This window comes from Pteropus alecto, unplaced genomic scaffold, assembly GCF_000325575.1.
Source record: "Pteropus alecto unplaced genomic scaffold, ASM32557v1 scaffold76, whole genome shotgun sequence".
Classification (NCBI taxonomy): domain Eukaryota; kingdom Metazoa; phylum Chordata; class Mammalia; order Chiroptera; family Pteropodidae; genus Pteropus; species Pteropus alecto.
In genome coordinates, this window is record NW_006443138.1 from 18,627,465 (window position 1) to 18,645,688 (window position 18,224).

At 33.9% G+C, this 18,224-nt stretch overlaps 1 protein-coding gene across 1 annotated transcript in view; it reads left to right on the forward strand.

The window, feature by feature from the left end:
- Positions 1-18,224, forward strand: part of LRRIQ1 (leucine rich repeats and IQ motif containing 1) — a 179,506-nt gene that overhangs the window by 91,140 nt on the left and 70,142 nt on the right. Inside the window, exons 18-20 of the mRNA XM_025041086.1 lie at positions 502-621; positions 17,164-17,253; positions 17,931-18,052. Coding sequence (XP_024896854.1) covers positions 502-621; positions 17,164-17,253; positions 17,931-18,052 — 332 coding nt within the window. The remainder of the gene's footprint in view (positions 1-501; positions 622-17,163; positions 17,254-17,930; positions 18,053-18,224) is intronic.

Sequence of the window (18,224 nt, forward strand, 5' to 3'; positions counted from 1 at the left end):
ATCTGAATATTTTTAATTCTATGATTTTGTGCTTAGTTTATATTAAAATGAAATTAGTTCATTGCTGTGCCAGGATACTACTTCTCTGATATGGCCATTTATGTATGGTGAAATTTTCCTAAATGTGTGTTTATTTTATACATAATTATTTGAAAATTAGCAAAATTGGTTTTCCTTTGTATTTCTTTCTTCTTGGTTTAAAATGGGTCCTGGAGGAATTATCAGATAATTGATTGGTTGACCTACATGTGCAGTTGAGGGAGTTTTAAAGATTCTTTTCTACTTACTACAAGGAAAATCTCCTGAGATTCAGAACTTTAGACACATGCAGTTGTTTAATTTACCTTGAAGTTCTAAGTGTCACATAAAGTTCAAAAAACAGATTACTGAGCCATTAAACTAAGATCTAAGATGTTTTATCTTCCTAATGGGATAATACAGAGAATCTGGTTTGGAGTTTGATCTATAACCTTGTATAACATGCTTTAAATTTTTGTTTAGGCAGTTTGGAAGGGCTTTCTTTTGCGAAAGAAACTGACAACAGCTCTAGAGGCTATTAAGGATGAAGAATCTGAAGAAGAATATGAAGAAATAGATTTAGAGGATTTTACATTTCATGAGGTAAGTACCAACTACAACATATACATATTGGTCTTAAAATGTTTTTAGTGTACTATTTTGGAGCTAAACCAGTTTTTAAGATTTTTATCCTCTGGACACTATTACAGACTTTTTTCAAGTAACACTTGAAAAAGTATTCTACTTTCTTAACATCTTCATTCACCTTACAAGCTTGTACAGTGTGTAAACATGTTTTTAGAATATTTTCAAGTTCCTCTGTGTATACTTCACCCAGATTTACCACTTTATCAAATATTCTTCATTAAATATAACTATGACTTTATTTATGCCCTGTTCAACAACCTTTAGTAGTTTTTTGTTGCCTAAAAATGTGAGAAAAACTTCCTTAATTTGTTATTTGAGTATTCCACAATAGGGCAGCAAATTACACAGAAATATCTACCACTTCTCCCTGTGGCTTCCATATGCTACAACCAAATTGAGCAACCTTTTACTGTACAGAACACTTGCCTTTTACATCCTTAGTTTGCTCATCTGTTCCCTCTTCTCTAGACAGTTAATACCCACATAACCACCAGTCAGATTAAGATACAGAACATATGGACATCTCCAGAAGACTTCCTCATGCCTCCATAGTGTTCATACTTCCCTTATCATAGATTAGTTTTGCCTATTTTTGAAATTCCTATAAGTGGAATCACACAGTATGTATTCTTCCTACATATAATATTATGTCTGTGAAATTTATATATGTGGCTGAGTGTAGCTGTATATATGCCACTCTTTTGAACATACCACTTTTAAAAGTGGTATTCTACTATTGTAGATTATTTCTTATTGAATTATTTCTAGTATTGCCTATTATGACTAAAGGTGTCATGAACATTCTTGTACATGTCTTTTGATGTGTGTAGTCACATTTGTTTTGGAAATAGAATTTCTGGATCATAACATTTACCTATGTTTAGTAGATAGTGCCTAATGGTATTCCAAAGTGATTGTATCAATTTAAAGTTCTATCAGCAGAATATGAGAGTTTTAGAGCAGCTCTATCCTCACCAACACTTTGTAATTTTATGTCTTTACCCCTATTCTAGTAGATTTATGATGCTATCTTGTTTTAATTTGCATTTTTCTCATAACTCTAATGTCAAATACCTTTTCATATGCTTACTGGCATTTAGATATCCACTTTTGTGACATGATCGAGTGTTTGTGCATTTTTTAGTAGAGTTGTAACTCTTTTTTCTTATTGATTTTTAGGAGTTCTTTATATATGCTAAATACTACTTCGTTTTCCCTTGCAAATATTTTCTCTAAATTCTGAAGCTTACTTTTATCCTCTTTATGGTTTATTTTGATGAAAAGAATGTTTCTAATTTAAAAAACAAAATTTTTAATTGTTGTAACATATGTATTTGCCTACTCCTAGATCATATTCTAGAAACTTATCTTAGCTTTCAGCATTTAAGTCTATGATATAATTGGAATTAATTGTTGTGAATAGTGCGAGGTAGTGATCAAGATCCCCACATACACACGCATTTGGTTATATCATTGATTCAGAAGCGTTTGTTTTACAGACCATACTTTTCACAGTGAATTGCAGTTGAAGTGTTGTTTAGACTCAGGTAACTGTGTATGTGGGTTCTTTTAATTTTTCTCATTGTTCTGTTGTTTATCCTTAAATCACTAATAAACGTAGAATTTTTTTATAATTTATTTATTTAAATTAGTTTCAAATATACAATACATTGATTATAGATGTACATTATATATGTTCATAAAACGATCCCCCCAATTTCTCCCTCTCTCCCCTGGCCTTCCACTTAGCCATCATATTAATGCTAACTGCATTTCCTCTGCCATGCTCCCCATGCCCAACTATCAACTAGTAATTTGTACTTCTTTAACCCTTCACCTCATTCCCCAGCCTCCCAACCCCCTCCCCTCTGTCCGTCACCAAAATTGTCCACTATATTTGTGAGTCTGTTTTTGATTAGTTTGTTCTTTTTGTTCCTTAGATACCGCATATAAGTGACATCATATGGTATTTATCTTTCTCTGTCTAATTTATTTCACTCAGCGTAATAACCTCTAGGTCCATAATAACCTCTATGTCATTGCAAATGGTAGGATTTCATTTTTTTAATGGCTGAGTAATATTCCATTGTATATATGAATAACTGTAGAATTTATAATAAATTTTGATATTTAGTCTTATAAAAGCTCTAACTTTTTCTTTCTTTTCAGGAAAGAGCTACTACTGCTCTGTTGACTATTTTTGTTTCTGTACAAATTTTAGAATCATCTCGTCAATCTGTCACTAAACATTAGGATTTTGTCTGAGATTGCAATGAATCTATAAATCAATTTAGGAGACCTGACTTTTTAGAATATTACATTTTTAAATCCATGAACACATAATATCCTACCATTTATTTAAGCCATTTGAGATTCCTGTCCACAGTGCTCTGTAGCTTTCTTCATAGTAGTCTTGTACATTTTTAGTTAGGTTTATTTCTAGGTATTTGATGTTTTCTGATATATTTATTTTTGTATATTAACCTCGTATTTAGCCACTTGGTTGAAATCACTTATTAATTTTATTAGTTTATCTTTTAAAATTTTTGAATATTCTGTATACACAATCATGCCATCTGAGAATAATGACAGTTTTATTTCTTTTATTACAATTCTTATGCCTCGACTTTATGTTTTCTTGCCTTATTGTCTTGCCTACTACCTCCAGTAAAATGAGCCAGGATACTACTATTAGCAGATGTCTTTTTCTAGCTCCTGGCCTTAAGGTGAAAACTTTCAATATACCATCACTAAGTAAAATGCTTAATATAGGTTCTTGTAGAAATTATATTTGATTAAGGAAGTTACTTTCCTTAGCATCTTCTTACCTTTCCAAGAGGTGATGATTATGATGATCATTCTATATATGATTTTGATATTATTAAATTATTTTATGCATATAACATTGATTTATTAAATATTAAACCTGGTATTCCTAGAATAAACCAACTTAGCTATAATGTATTATCCTTTTTATATATCTGAATTTGATTTGCTAATAGTTTATTTAGGATTTTGCATTTATATTAAAGAAAAAGTGAGCCTATAAATTTTCTTTCTTATAAAACACTGAAGATTTTGGTATCAAGGTTATATTGGCCTTGTACATTTGGTTGGGAAGTGTTTCCTCTGTTTCTATTTTCTGGAAGAGTTTGATATAAGATTGATGTTGTTTATTCCTTAAAAAATATTATTTAAAAAATTGTCTAAGCACATAATCTCTTTGGAGAAATGTTCCATGTATACTTAAAAGATATGTGAGTTCTACGGGTGTTAAATATATTGTTACTAAAATCTTAATTACTTCACGTTTATTAATTGAGTTTTTTAAGTCTTCTGTATTCTTAATGATTGATTGGGTAAGGGGATTCTATCAGTAATTGACAGGACAATGCTAAAATTTTCTACTGTGACTGTGGATTTCTCTAAATCAGCTATCAATCCTATAAATTTTTCTTCATATTTTGAGGCTATGTTAGCAGGGTATACACATTTAGGATACTTAAATCATTGTATTATTGAAACTTTTATCATAATAAAATTTTCCTTTTTAACTCTAGTTTTCCTCTTTAACTAACTGCATTAATGGCTACTCCCTCTGATATTTTAATAATTACAACAACTTTCTTTTGGTTGGCAATTTCATAATATCTATTTTACTAGCCAGTCTCATTCAACATTTCTGTGGTTTTTTTAATTTAAAGTTGACTCTCATAGGATTATATGGTTGGGTTCTGCTTATTTTCATATTTCATTCTGACATTATTTTTCTTTTATTAATGCAGTCAAACTATTTTATTTTACTTAAGTATAATTAGGCTTATATGTGTCATCTATTTGTTTTCTATTTGTCTTATATGTTCTATATTTTTTTTTGCTTCTTTTTTTCCTTTATATTAATCACATATTTTTGTTTTTTTTTTTCTTTTTTTATTAGCTTGTTAATGTGTGATTATCTTTTTCCTTGAACTTCATTTCTTCCTGCATTAACATGCTTCCATCTGGGATCATTTTTCTTTGCCTGAAGGACTTTAGTATTTAGTTTAGGTCAATTTTCGATTGCTTTGAAAATTCTTTTACTTAAAATTTTAAAGTATATCTTTTATAGGTATAGACTTTAAGGTAGGATTTTTGTGTTTAAAGATATCCTTTTCATTAACTTCTGGCTTCCATATATAGATTCTTTTAAATATCCAGTAATAAATCTTGGCTATTGTAAGTAATGCTGCAATGAACATATGGATGCATATGTCTTTTGGATTAGTGTTTTGTTTTTTGTTTTTTGTTTTTTTTGGATAAGTACACAGATGTTGAATTACTAGGTCCTTCTTTGTCTCTTATTATAGCTTCTGTTTTAAAGCATATTTTGTCTGATATAAGTATTGCTACCCTAGCTTTGTGTTTTTCATTTCCATTTTCATGAAATATCTTTCTCCCTTTACTTTCAGTCTGTGTGTGTCTTTCAGTATGAAGTACCTCTTGTAAACAGCATAAGTATGGGTCTTGTTTTCTTATCCATTCAGCTACCCTGGGTCTTTTGATTGGAGCATTTAATCCATTTACATTTAACATGATTAATGATAAGTACATGGTTATTGCTGTTTTATTATTTAAACTTGTGTTTTTTTTCTCTTTTCTTCTTAAAGTAGTCCCTTTAACATTTCTTGTAATACTGGCTTGGTGGTGACGAATTCTTTTAGATTTTCTTGTCTGGAAAGTTCTGTTTTTGAACCTAGGTTGTAGTTCTTACTTTGAATATTTCATGCCAATCCCTCCTGGCCTGCCGTTTCTGTTAAATCAGCTGACAGTTTTATGGGAGCTCTGTTGTAGGTAACTGGCTTTTTCTTGCTGCTTTTAAGATTCTCTCTTTGTTTTTAACCTTTGGCATTTTAATTATGATGTGCCTTGATTTGGGCCTCTCTGGATTCATCTTGTTTGGGACTCTGTGCTTCCTAGGCTTGTATGTCTACTTCCTTCACCAGGTTAGGGAAGTTTTCCATCATTATTTCTTGAAATAATTTTCAATTCTTTGCTTTCTCTCTTCTTCTAGTATCCCTATGATACAAATGTTGGTGTACTTGATGTTGTATCAGAGTCCCCTTACATTATCCCCATGTTTTTTGGATTCTTTTTCTTGTTTCTGTTCTGATTGAGTGGGTGTTTTTTATGCTACTTTATCTTCTAAATTGCTGATTCAATCATCTACTTTATCTAATCTGTCAATTCTTCCTAAGGTATTCTTCATTTCAATTATTGTATTCATTTCTGACTGGTTCTCTTTTTATGTTTTCTATTTCCATTTTTATGTTTTTTATCTCTTTGTTAAAGTTCTCACTGAGTTCATCTACTCTTCCTTTAAGTTCATTGATCATCCTTATAACCAGTGTTTCCAACTCTGCACTGGTAGATTGCTTTTCTCCATTCTGTTCAGTTCTTTTTCTGGAGCTTTGTTCTGTTCTTTGATTTAGGACATGTTTCTTTGCCTCCTCATTTTGGCTGCCTCCCTGTGTTTGTTTCTATATATTAGTTAGAACTATTATGTCTTCCAGTCTTAGTAGACTGACCTCATATAGTAGGTGTCCTATGGGGTCTAGTGGCTCAATCTCCCTGGTCACCTAAGCCTGGTACTCAGGTATAGCCTTTGTGTGAGTTGTGTGTGCTCTTCTGTGGTGGTTGAATCTTGATTGCTGTTGGCACAGAAATGGAAGAATTTACCCTCAGGCTGATTGGACTGGCTGTGACTACAGTGGAGGAGCTGTTGTGCAGAGGCTGACACTATAGAGCAGGATTTGCTTTAGCAGGGCTCTGGTGCCTGCTGAGTCTGCCTTTTGAGTGTGTCATTTTTTAAGGTGGTTGGGTGGTACTCTGGTATGAGTTGAAGTTGGCCACCAAGTATGTTGGCTTTGGGGCCTTTTGGGATGGGCTCTGTTGCAGGCTTCTGCCTGTGCCCTGCCCGGAGCCACTTGGTATGAGTTACAAAGTGATCTGTAGATGATTGCCACCTGTTTTTGGCTTGGAGCTACCTGCAAGAAGCTAAGCTGTGAACCAAGGCCATCTGCTGCTAATGCTAGGCTTGGGAATTTTAGCAAGAGGTACAAGGCACATCGAGGCCATATGCTGCTTGCTTGGAGTTTGTGAACCTTTTTCCATTTTTATGGAAAAGCCACTGGAAGCAGCTCGTGTGGGCCCACCAGTTTGTTGGTGCAAAATCTCAGGAAATAACCAGGGCAAGGTGACCGGTGTTAGGCAGGTTGGTAGAGACTCAGCTATGGCACCTACCTGAGTGTGCAGACTGGATGGTAGGAGTGATCAACAAAAGAACAATGGCTTCTGCCAGCACTTCTGTCTGGAAGGAAGGTGCCCCTCCAGCCCTCACCCTGAAGCTAGACAATTCACTTTCTCCCTGTATGTCCCTGGCACCTTTTGAGCTGCTGCTTCAGTGTAGGAGCTCAAAACAAGTGAGTCCATCAGTGAGTAAAAGTCTGTGTATGGACACTTTAGGACGAGTGCCTGATACTCCATTAGCCCTTGGTTTCACTCAGTCACAATCTCCGTTGGTTTCCACAGACAGAAGTTATGCGGCCTTCTCTTTCTGGAACTGGCACCCTGGGTTGGGGAATCTGGTGTGGGGCTGGGACCCCTCACTTCTCAGGGGGTCCTTTGCAGCCAAAATGTTCCTCTCAATTTTTAACTGCCATACCTGGTGTAATACTAGCCCATTCTGCGTCTCCACCCCATCTACTATTCTCTAGGTGGCTTCTTCTGTATATCCTTATTTATAGGACTTCTGTTCAGCTAGATTTCAAGCAATTTTCAGTGATGGTTGTTCTGTAGTTAAGTTGTAATTTTGAGGTGGTTGTGGGTGGGGGTAAGCACAGTATCTACCTACTTCACCATGTTAACCAGAAGCCTAAACATACTAATATGGTATTTTAAAAGCTTTCTCAGTTAATTGTAATATCTGGATCACTCGTGGGTTTATTTCCTTTGACCTTTTATCTCTTGTATTTTGAGTCAGTCAATTCTCTTTCTTAGCATTTAATCTTTGATCAAGTATCAGATACATGTGCAAAATGTGTAAAGACCCTGGAAGATGTTTTCTTTCTAAAAGAGATTTAACTTTATTCTGATAAGCAGATATTATATAGGCAGAGATCCTTTTGAAGCTTATTTTCAAGCTTTGTTAAGGTGATCTATTTCTTGTTTCTCTTAAGGCTGAGCCAATATGGTGTCTCACTGAGAGTGAGATATTTACTAGGTTACCTTCACTTTGCCTGTCCCTGAATTCTAACCCCTTTCTAAGAAGCATCAAGTGACTGAAAAGATTTCTTCTTAGCTTTTTAGCACCCCAGCTGTTGCTATTGCACTTTGATTCTAGGTCTCTCTCCTACATATGTACTACTTTGAATTGGCAAATACATGAAGGGAAATTTTATACATGACTAAGCTCACATTTCTGTGGTTCTCTACTCTTGGGGATCTTGTTCCTTCTTTCTTACTGCCTTGGCATCCCTACACTTAAACCTCTGTCTCTTCATCTCAGTGAAACTGCTATAAGCAAGCCTCAGATTTCTGCTTGGCTTCCCTTTCCTATTAACAAAATTGGGAATTTCCCTGAAGGAAAATGTGGAGGAAAATATAGGGTTTACATTAGCATGCAACTTTATGCTCTGAGATCTTGGCTCTTTAACTTCTGACTGCTTTGATTGCTCTTGAGTGCCTTTAGCTCTTTTTTAATCTGATATTTATAAATGTTCTCAGTAGGATCTTAATTCTAATTAAAGCTAAAATAAAATGAATATTTTATAAATGACTATTTCAAGTCAATGATTATTGTAAATGTACCAGGCATTGTTTTTACCACTTCGAATAAAAGAGATAAGATTCCTAGCTCTTGAGTGCCTCACAGAGCTTACATTTAACTTGAGGTGAATATACAGAACATTGTAAGATATTGAGAATTACTATAAAAATAAGGAAGGTTAAGGGAGAGAGCATAGCATCTGATTGGAAGATCGGGGAAGTCCTGCATATGGTATAATATTTTAATAGAGATGTGAAAATAAAGTGAAGAAATAGCCATAGGATAATACTTCACTGGGCTTACTATAAGACAAATATGGAAGCCATGAGACAGGAACTCCCTTACCATATTAAAGGAACAAAAAATTTACAATAGGTAGAAATGATTAGTAGTGAAAAAAAAAAAACAGAGATAAGAAATGGAAAAATAGTCAAGGATCAGTCCATATAAAGCCTAGAATATAATGTCAAGAACTCTGGATTTTATTTCAAATGTGATAGAAAATTATTATTGAGTTTGAGCATAGTTAAATATTTTTGTTTTAAATGCACCACTTTGCTTGCAATGCAGAGATCATAGTTTAGGGGAACTAAGAATTAAAGTCAAGTATCAGTTAGGAAGGTATTGATGCTTTGTCTTCCTTTGACATTTTTTACGCCTTTTCCATTGCTGCCACTTTATCCTGAAATCATCTTACAACTTCAGATGACATAATCAAATTGCCAGAGTGTCTTTGTATTTTATTATTGCTCTCTAACTTTTCTGTTTACAAGTATAAGACTTATCTAACCAAGACTTACCTTTTATCACTTACTTAGGTAATAAAAATATTTTGGACTAAGTCCATACTTCTCTTTTATTTAAAATGTCTCACAGTGTAGTCATGTAACATCTATTCACACTTATTTTTCCCCTTCTAGACAACAAAATACTTAATACTTATAATATGGCAGTCACCATACTTGGACTGGGATATGTATACAGACAGATATAACACAGACCCAAGTTTAAGAGATGTTAGAAATATATTTGGATATTTGCAGTGAATTATAATTTCTATAAAGAGTAATATAAAATTATCTTAATAAACTAGGCTGGATCAAAAAGTCTAGATCAATCTGCCACGAAGTTTTTGTATTGTTTTTTACCTCTCTAATATGCGATTACATTTAACAAATGATTAACCAAGGGGACACTAATAAACAAGAGTCAATTCGTTTTAGTTTTATTAAGCATAGTTTGCCTTAATTTTTTAAGTATCAAGAACTGTGAAGGATCTGAGATTTTTATTCTTCATGCAATCTAACAAGTTAAATTGCCACACTTTCATGGATGCTAGTAGAAGATATGAGACATTTATTACTTGTCATATCAGGCTGCAGGAGGTTCATGTTCATATCAGTTCACCTTAGCCCCCAGGTTGCACAGGGAGTAATCTGAAGAATTTCCCCCCTAAGAATCCTGAGCTTAGAAAATTCCATATTTTATAAAGGGCTGCTAGCAAACCTGTCCATCTTATGCTCCAGGGAAAGTTATTATTTTTATTATACCAAAGAACAGATAAATTTTGACTTCTGCCTCAGAGAGAAACACTAAAAGACAATCTTCTTCTTCTATATCTGTTAGCTGTATTAATATCTTTGAAAAGATAATCCAGAAGAAAATTTGTCATAAGTCCTGTAGAAATGTTAGAGGCCAGTGGAAAATTGTCTCCAAACATTATCTACCCCTTGTTTCTACATGGTAAATTTTCCCATAAGTGCCCACTCCAGCGGCCACTCTGAATAATCTGACAGAGGCTAGGACATAACCATTACGTATCCTCATGATATATTTAATTAAGGTTACTATTAATAGCCCAGGTGATTTTTCCTTTACGTTTCTGTATTTACCTTCCCACTAGACTTGGGGCTTTAATCCGGGTATAGCTACAAATATTAGCTATTACAAAGGCTCCTTCTTGGCCCTCGAGGAGGAAGTTTAAGGCAATTCTGCCATTGAAAGCAACCTTGGCCAGTGAGTTGAGGCTGACTTAAATACTTTCCAGAGCCATAGTGGAGTTTCCTTAAACACTAAAAGGCAATTTATGGGCAGGACACCTTCCAGGCGGCATTTGTCCACTCCATGGGTTGACTGAGAATTGGGGTGGAGAAAACATCCAGAGATGATTTATTTAAATGAGAGGAGCAGGATCTGCACTCTGTCCCCTGCTGTCATTATAGATTTCTCAGTAAAGTTAAAGGAAATAACTATCAAATTATGGTGTACAACCTCCTGGAAGGGGATGACAGCAATAAATTAAATTTAAGGTGATTGCTGTAGTCTGGGAGAGCCCTAAGGGGCATTTTTCTTGCAGAAGAAGGCTTCAGGGGTATTTCTGAAGGACAAAAGATTATTAATGTCCCTTTCTTCCTCTATACCTCTCAGAACCTAAGGTATTCCCTTCAAAGGTATTGAGGTGCTTTCCATCTACCTCCTCAAAATTAGTGTGTTCCATTTCATTTCAAAGGTGCTTTCCATCTACCTCCTCAAAATTAGTGTGTTCCATTTCATTTAGTTAAAACTTCACCTTTTTTTCTAATCATTCTCTATTCACACCTAGACATTTTGTCTGGAAAGGTCAGAAACAAGAGGAATAAGTGCATTTTAATAAAACTTAATCAGCATTAAGTTTGGCCAGGCTATCCCCTGAGGATATGTCAGTCATGCTGCCCTGAGACTTGCTGTTAGGGAAAATAAATATGCATCACACAGAATTCTGAATCGTTAAAAATAGGTCTGCATTACCTTTCATGCATTTTTTTTAATCATTACTTAGGAATTAGCTGCAAGGGTTGATCCCTTTCTGGGGAGAGCCACATTAATCAATCAAACTACCTTATTAAGTTGTGTGGACAGAAAGGAGTGAGGGTGGTAGGGTTAGACTATTAGCTCATTGTTGAGTAGCTTTTGTGATAAAATGTACATAATTGGCAGACTCCTGTGATCCAGAAAACTGAAAAAAAGAAAAAATGTAGATGAGGTCCAAAGTCTGCTGATACATAACCTGAAAAGATATCAACAGTGGTAAGTATTAAGGTGTAATGTAGTCAGTTTTCTCAGAGCAGGTAGAGGCAAAGGTCCAATGGGACTTCCTTCACCATAAGACAAATAGGTAAATTTTATAGAAGTCACAAGTTCAGTATGCATTGATAGCCTCCACCTCAGAAACAGAAGCAGGCTCAGTCAGTCACCTGATTCTATTTGTCTCGTCAGGGAATGGCCTTACCATCAACATCCATATGAGTAATCGGAACAGTTCTATCTGCATTTCTGATTTGTTTCCCTGGTGTGGAGGCCCAAAATAGTGTGTCTTTAGTCAACAAGTCTGTAGTTTTCCACATAGCAGATCAAACTGTAAGGCCATTGGCTACAGCACAAGGTTCAGTTGAGTTTCAGCTTAACTGAATCATCCCTTAACTGAATTAGACCCAGGCATTTAGGGGAACTGGAGTGAACTGAGGCTTCTCCAACCTAGAAGCTTTGGATCAGACCATGGAGTAGAGATAAAGTTTCCTTAGAAGTATAGCTTCTACTCTTTCACGTGAAGTCGAACTGCCTCTAGGGCCAGACTGGCTATTCCTTTTGATCAGTGAGGTTGTGGGAGCACTTCATACCTTTTTAGTCATTGAATCTCAGTCGTTTTACCCCACCCTGGGAATATAAGGCCTGAAAGTCACAAGGTCTCCAAGGGCCAGTCATTTAGTGTCTCAAATAGTCCAGTAGGAAGGTAATAGCTGATTTTCAATAAGAACATACCTGGTATCAGTATCAGAAAGGCCACAACTCCAAAATCACAAGGGATGCTCCAGGTGGAGGCCAGAGGTTTCAATTGGCAAAATCATTAATCACAGAGACTTGTATTATCTCCATTATTGAAAGTGTGTGATATGATGTTGGGATTCCTTTTTCATGGTAAACTGAAAAAACAGGAGTTTTTCCTTGGCTACTAGGGAGACTGAGTGTTGTACATTCTCCCACATAGCCAAGTCCCAAGAAACTACTTGATGAACAAGCCTCAGAATGCAGGCTCAGAATTTTGTTCAGATTTATCAACCAGCCTCTGAATGCAGAGATATGTGATAATTACTCACCATGATCAGGACAGTCAAAACTAAGGACTTTTAAATTGAGATATAGCTCACATACAACCAACAGGATCTCATTTATATAGTGAAAGCTTTGGACATCAGATGGTAGAGATGCACTAAATGCTGACTCAGTGGGTGTCCCACAGGTGACAAATCACAAGAGAGTTTATCATAGTAGTACTTCTCTCTTTTCTACTTGCAACATTCCCTTATTGGGATAATCCCCTCTGGCACTTATGGGATAGAAAAGTAAAACATGTTAACAGGTCAATTTCTACTGTATATTCAGATATAGAAGCAACAGCAGAACACTGAATTGGCCTAAAGTACCCCACCCAGAACATAATTTTAACTCCTTCCTCCACTGTGAACCATGTCCAAACCCCATCAGTGACTCAGTGTGCCCCACACTCCATGGGTCGAGGTAACATTGTGCCTTCTAACTTAGGGTGAAACACTAGCTCTAATCTTCTCAGACTGTGAGCTCTACAAAGATCCTTGGAAAGACTGGAATAAAGCTGTTACAAAACATACAGAAATGTGGGAGACTCATTGAGAATTGTCTTCCACCATTAAGCATCTATTATATACTACTCATAATGAATCTTTGAAACAGTGATGAATAAGACATTTTCTTGGTCCTTGAGTCCACACTGGATAATCTTTTTAAAAGAATTATTTTAGCAGAAGTTTTAATGAACCTAGGTCTCGATCTTCTTTGTGGGGAATTTTTACCACTTTGTCATGAGATATCTATAATAACATAATAAATATCCAAATAATAGATGTATTAGGTTTGATGTGAAAATGTGATCTATACTGACACTTTTATTTTGTACCATCTAAATTATAAATTAAGTTTTCATTGATATTATTTATTGACTTAATTTAACAAAGTTTGTTTTCTTTTACATATGCTCGTTAGGAGCCAACATATAAAGAACCAATAAACTTGCCTTTAAATGTAAACAACCAATTCTCTATGAGTCCCTAAACCCAGAAAAGATGAGAAAAATTAAATATCATAAATGCAGAAAACCACAACAGTCAAATTTGGATTTGTTTTTTGTTTCAGATCAAAGTCAAATTCAATAAGTGCGTGGTAATGATTTTTGAGAAGGAGGCAAAATGCATTAAGCTGGGCAACTTTCAGCTCCAGAGTTCATGTTTGATCTCTATCTCAAATTAACTTCAGAGTATTACATATTATAGTACATTGTGGGGAAATAAACAAACAAAGAAAACAAACTATAGGCAACAAAAAAAAAACTAAAGGAAAGTGATATATTTGGCTTAATGAAAAGAGACATGTCTAGATCTCCAACAATAAAAGCAGCTATGCTTTTGCACTTATGATGAAGGAGAGGGTTTAGAAAGTGATATTTGGAACTCTGAATGAGCTAAGGTTCCAAAATGCAAGGATTTTGAAATGCTACAAAAGTTATCAGGAAGTATTAGAAAGAATTTTGGTGGGGATAGCAAGAGCCAAGTTGGGCAGAAGAGGAAAAGGTTGGGGCAGGGTAGGAGGTCATGAAGGGAGTAGGAAAAAAATCAAGTCATGGCTTTTAGAATTTCCAGGACTTGTTCAATTCTAACTGACTTATGGCTTAGAGCAAGTCTGATCCAAGTGTCATGTGTCAAATGAAAGGATTACACTAGATACCATGAAAAATTTTGCGTCTACATATACAAATAAACATGTATGTTATTTACAGCTCCTCTTTCTGATAGCCTTATTTTCTGTTTTCTCAAAGTTGGATTACAGAATAATGCTGTCTTCAATGAGCAAAAGCCAAATATATGTATACTTGATCAAATGCTTAATTGTGAACATACCGTTACAAATTTATCTAAGTTCAAGTTTATTTATAATATATGTTTGATAACAGTATTCTAGTAACCAGAAAGCTTTCCAAATCCTCAGTTGTAAATTAAACATCTGAACAAAAGGTTTTCCTAAGCAGTAACTGATGTTTGTGTAAATATCCACTGGTAAGCATGATATATTAATATACATTTTTAAAACAGTAGTATATTTATAATCTTAGCCAATTTCTCCTGACATTTTGAGATTTTTTCCCTCAACATACTAGGTACTGCCAAATATACTTGATATTAATAAGCATGAGTTCATATAAATCATTAGTCTTGGTATATTATTTTGCTGTGATTATATAATTACTATAAGTTTCTTTAGCATTTTATATTAAATACTCTCTTTATGCTTCTAGAATATTTTTAATGAATACTCTAGTCTTTAATGTCTGGATCTCAAAAGAAGAAAAAGAGAAAAATGAAGGGGCAGAGAGAAGGATACTAACCCGTTAAATCCCCTGGAAATCACTTAGCTGGTAGGGTAGAGGCTTACAACATTAGAGGAGGTGCAAGAACAAAGGCTCTTTGCACCTCTTTGCACTTCTGTGATCAGAAGCAACAATCAGCAATTAGAGCACAAATCCCTAATATTTGCAGGACAGAGTCTTCATTGTTTATCCTGACTCCTACAAACTATGTGCAAGTTACTGCAGGAACACATGAACAGCTGTCTGCCTGAGGGTTGGGAGTGGAAGATAAATAGCTGCTACTGTGCTAAGAGCTGAAATTGACCAAAATTAACCATAATTTACCATCCAGTTCTTCCCCTGAAAGTTATAAGCCTTCAATAGACTCCAGAGTTCCAAAATACATCAGACAGATTCTGCTAATGCAATTGTTGTCTGGGTTGAGTGACAGGTTCCTGATGCTTTCTATTTTGCCATCTTCCCAGAATCCTCTGGCACATTGCCTTTTATAATATTATCTCTACATCTTCACATCTTTTCTTCACTTTAGCAATTTTCACCACAGTAAGAATACTAGTCACTATGCTGTACAACTGAAACTAATATATTATTGTATGCCAACTAGAATTGGAAAAAAAACTCATTGACTTGTTCAATGTAAATACAAGCAACTAATTGTCTATTATATTTCAATAAACCTGGAAAAAAAAAGAGAACAAATTGCCAATTATAAAAATAGTCACGAGGATGTAAAGTACAACATAAGGAATATAGTCAACAGTATTGTAATAACTATATATGGCATCGAATGGGGACTGGACTTATCGGGGGAACACTTCGTAAGGTATATAAATGCCTAATCACTATGTTGTACACCTGAAACTAATATAATATTGTATGTCGACTTTGAAAATTAAATTTTAATAAAGAAAAAATGAATGCTAATTTGCTAATAGATGATATGCGTGTAGGCCTTGGTCCTTCCTGAGATAGATCTGGATTTTCCTTTATTTGTCATACAAAAGAAAGAATTAAAAAATCTGAGATTTGAATCCTATTTGCACTTTTTCATCAGGTAGCATTTTTAAACCAGATATATATTCTTAAACCAGATATAACTGGTATATAACTGTGATATATATGTTAAAAATATCTGCCTAGAAGGAATTGGACAGCTAAGTAAAGGTGTCCTATTTACATGTATATTCAAATAACATGAATTGGTTTCCTAACTAAAGAACGTAAGTAAAAGTCTATCGCTGCACAGCTAGCCTCTAGTCAGGATGTCTTAGTCTTGCCTTCCCAATGGTCTTTCAAGCAATAGTCAAGAAACATTGAAAATGGTATAAAGGAAAATTGCATTGAATTCTCCTCAGAATATAGTCATTCTAGTCTTTAAATCATAAATATGTTTGATCATTTTAGAACCTTTGAAAAAACAAGTTCATTGGTATTCTGATCATCTTTTTTTTGGTAAAGATTTAAAAAACATTATAGAAACATGGAAATTTATTCTAAACCATGTTAGATAATTCAAGCAAATAAAATTTAGATAATGTTATCCTAAATTATACAAACTAGCATAACTAGTATTGTTCCATTGTATAAAGTTAAAATAATTTGGAAATTACATAAGTAGAAAAAAGATGTTTTAAGATAAAGAGTGAAAGAATTTAAAATAAGATCTTTTCAAAATTTATATTCATATTTTTATCATTCAAACACTTGAATTAGAGAATAGAACATCAAGAACCGTGTTTTTTATATTGCCATAAAATTCTTTTTTCCATCTATTAAGAAAATTTGTTAAATTTGGGGAAAAAATTAAGTAAAAGCTGTCTTACAGATAGTGTTAATAGAAAACTTGATACTAATGTGTTAAACTACTATAAATTTTCAATAGTGAGGTTTAATGGAAAAAATTATAATTTATATTATAAAGTGCTAATAGATTATTACCCTCAGTTACATCTAGAGTTGTTTCCGAGTCATAATTATCAAACGATTAAGTACACTGAACAATCTGCACCCCTTATTTTTTAGAGCACTTTAGTACTTGAATTCTCACTTTATGCCACTGGGGATAAAAAATTCTTATTCCATTTTTTAGAATGATTTCATTAAACAGATACATAACATCTCACAATATCAAGTAACAAATTTTCCTATAAACAAAAATTATGACATACTTTCTTAATTTTTATAGTATATAAGGGAATTTAAAGACTTTATAAAAGTTATGCAAACTAAATTATGTACATTAATGTTATTATTTGTGCAGGCTGCCTTAGAAAAAGAATGGCTAGCTTTAGATTCCGCCCGCTTCCCTTCACAAACACTGCTTCTCCCAAACCAGCTGCACTGGCCAAAGGTAACATGTCATGGAAACCTCTTAGTGCTCGATCTTTGCTCATTTTTTTAAGGTTACGCTATGCTGCAGTGATTAATAATACAATTTATTGACTTGAAAAACACAATTACTTCTAGAAGCCTCTGACTTCCTCTTCTTCCCCAGATGTAATTATTCATGTAGCTTTTCTTTCATTTGCTCCTAATTTTTTTCTTTATTTTGGATTTCTTTCAACACTCTATTTCACAGTAGCAAAAAAAAAAAAAAATGATACACTTCAGCTGCATATTTGGCAGTAGACTAAAATCACTAGTTGAAAGCACTTTAAAAATATAAAAATATGCATTAAGAGGGCAACAGCTGAAGATTCTCAGTCAGAGGTCAATGGACTGCAATATCTGCTATTTATTTGATAATCTTTGAAGTTTTTGTTTCCTGAGTTTTTTTGAAGATCTTTTTAATTAATCATTTTGTATATGCAAACTATACCAAAAAGCATATTCCTCATCACTACAACAAAGGACATTTATATGTGTTTTCCATATATTTCATTTTATTATAATTTTCTTTTTTTATGTGAGTTTCCCATAGGAGGCTACTTAATACTATAGATGTAAAGTAATACAATGTAAATGCTAATAATGTAAATAAATTTTTCAATTTACTTTTACATTTATGTACATTTTTTTTCTTATAAGTTCTCTGCAACTTTAAACTATGATGATACTTCACTTAATTTACCAAGTCAGCCAGCTCAAGCATGGATGTGTAATGAGAAAGAAAATATGTTTTCATCGGAATACATGCAGTTTAATGGCAGGTAAGCTAAATTACTCTTTAGAGGATCAACCTGTGAATGACATGCTTATGAAGAATATTATACTCCTTATAGAAGTTACTAAAATAGTAAAAATAGGAGCAAATTTACTTGTTTAGAAGATGGAAGAAAATTTAGTGTTAAAATATAATGATTTTCTGGAATTTTTAGTGTA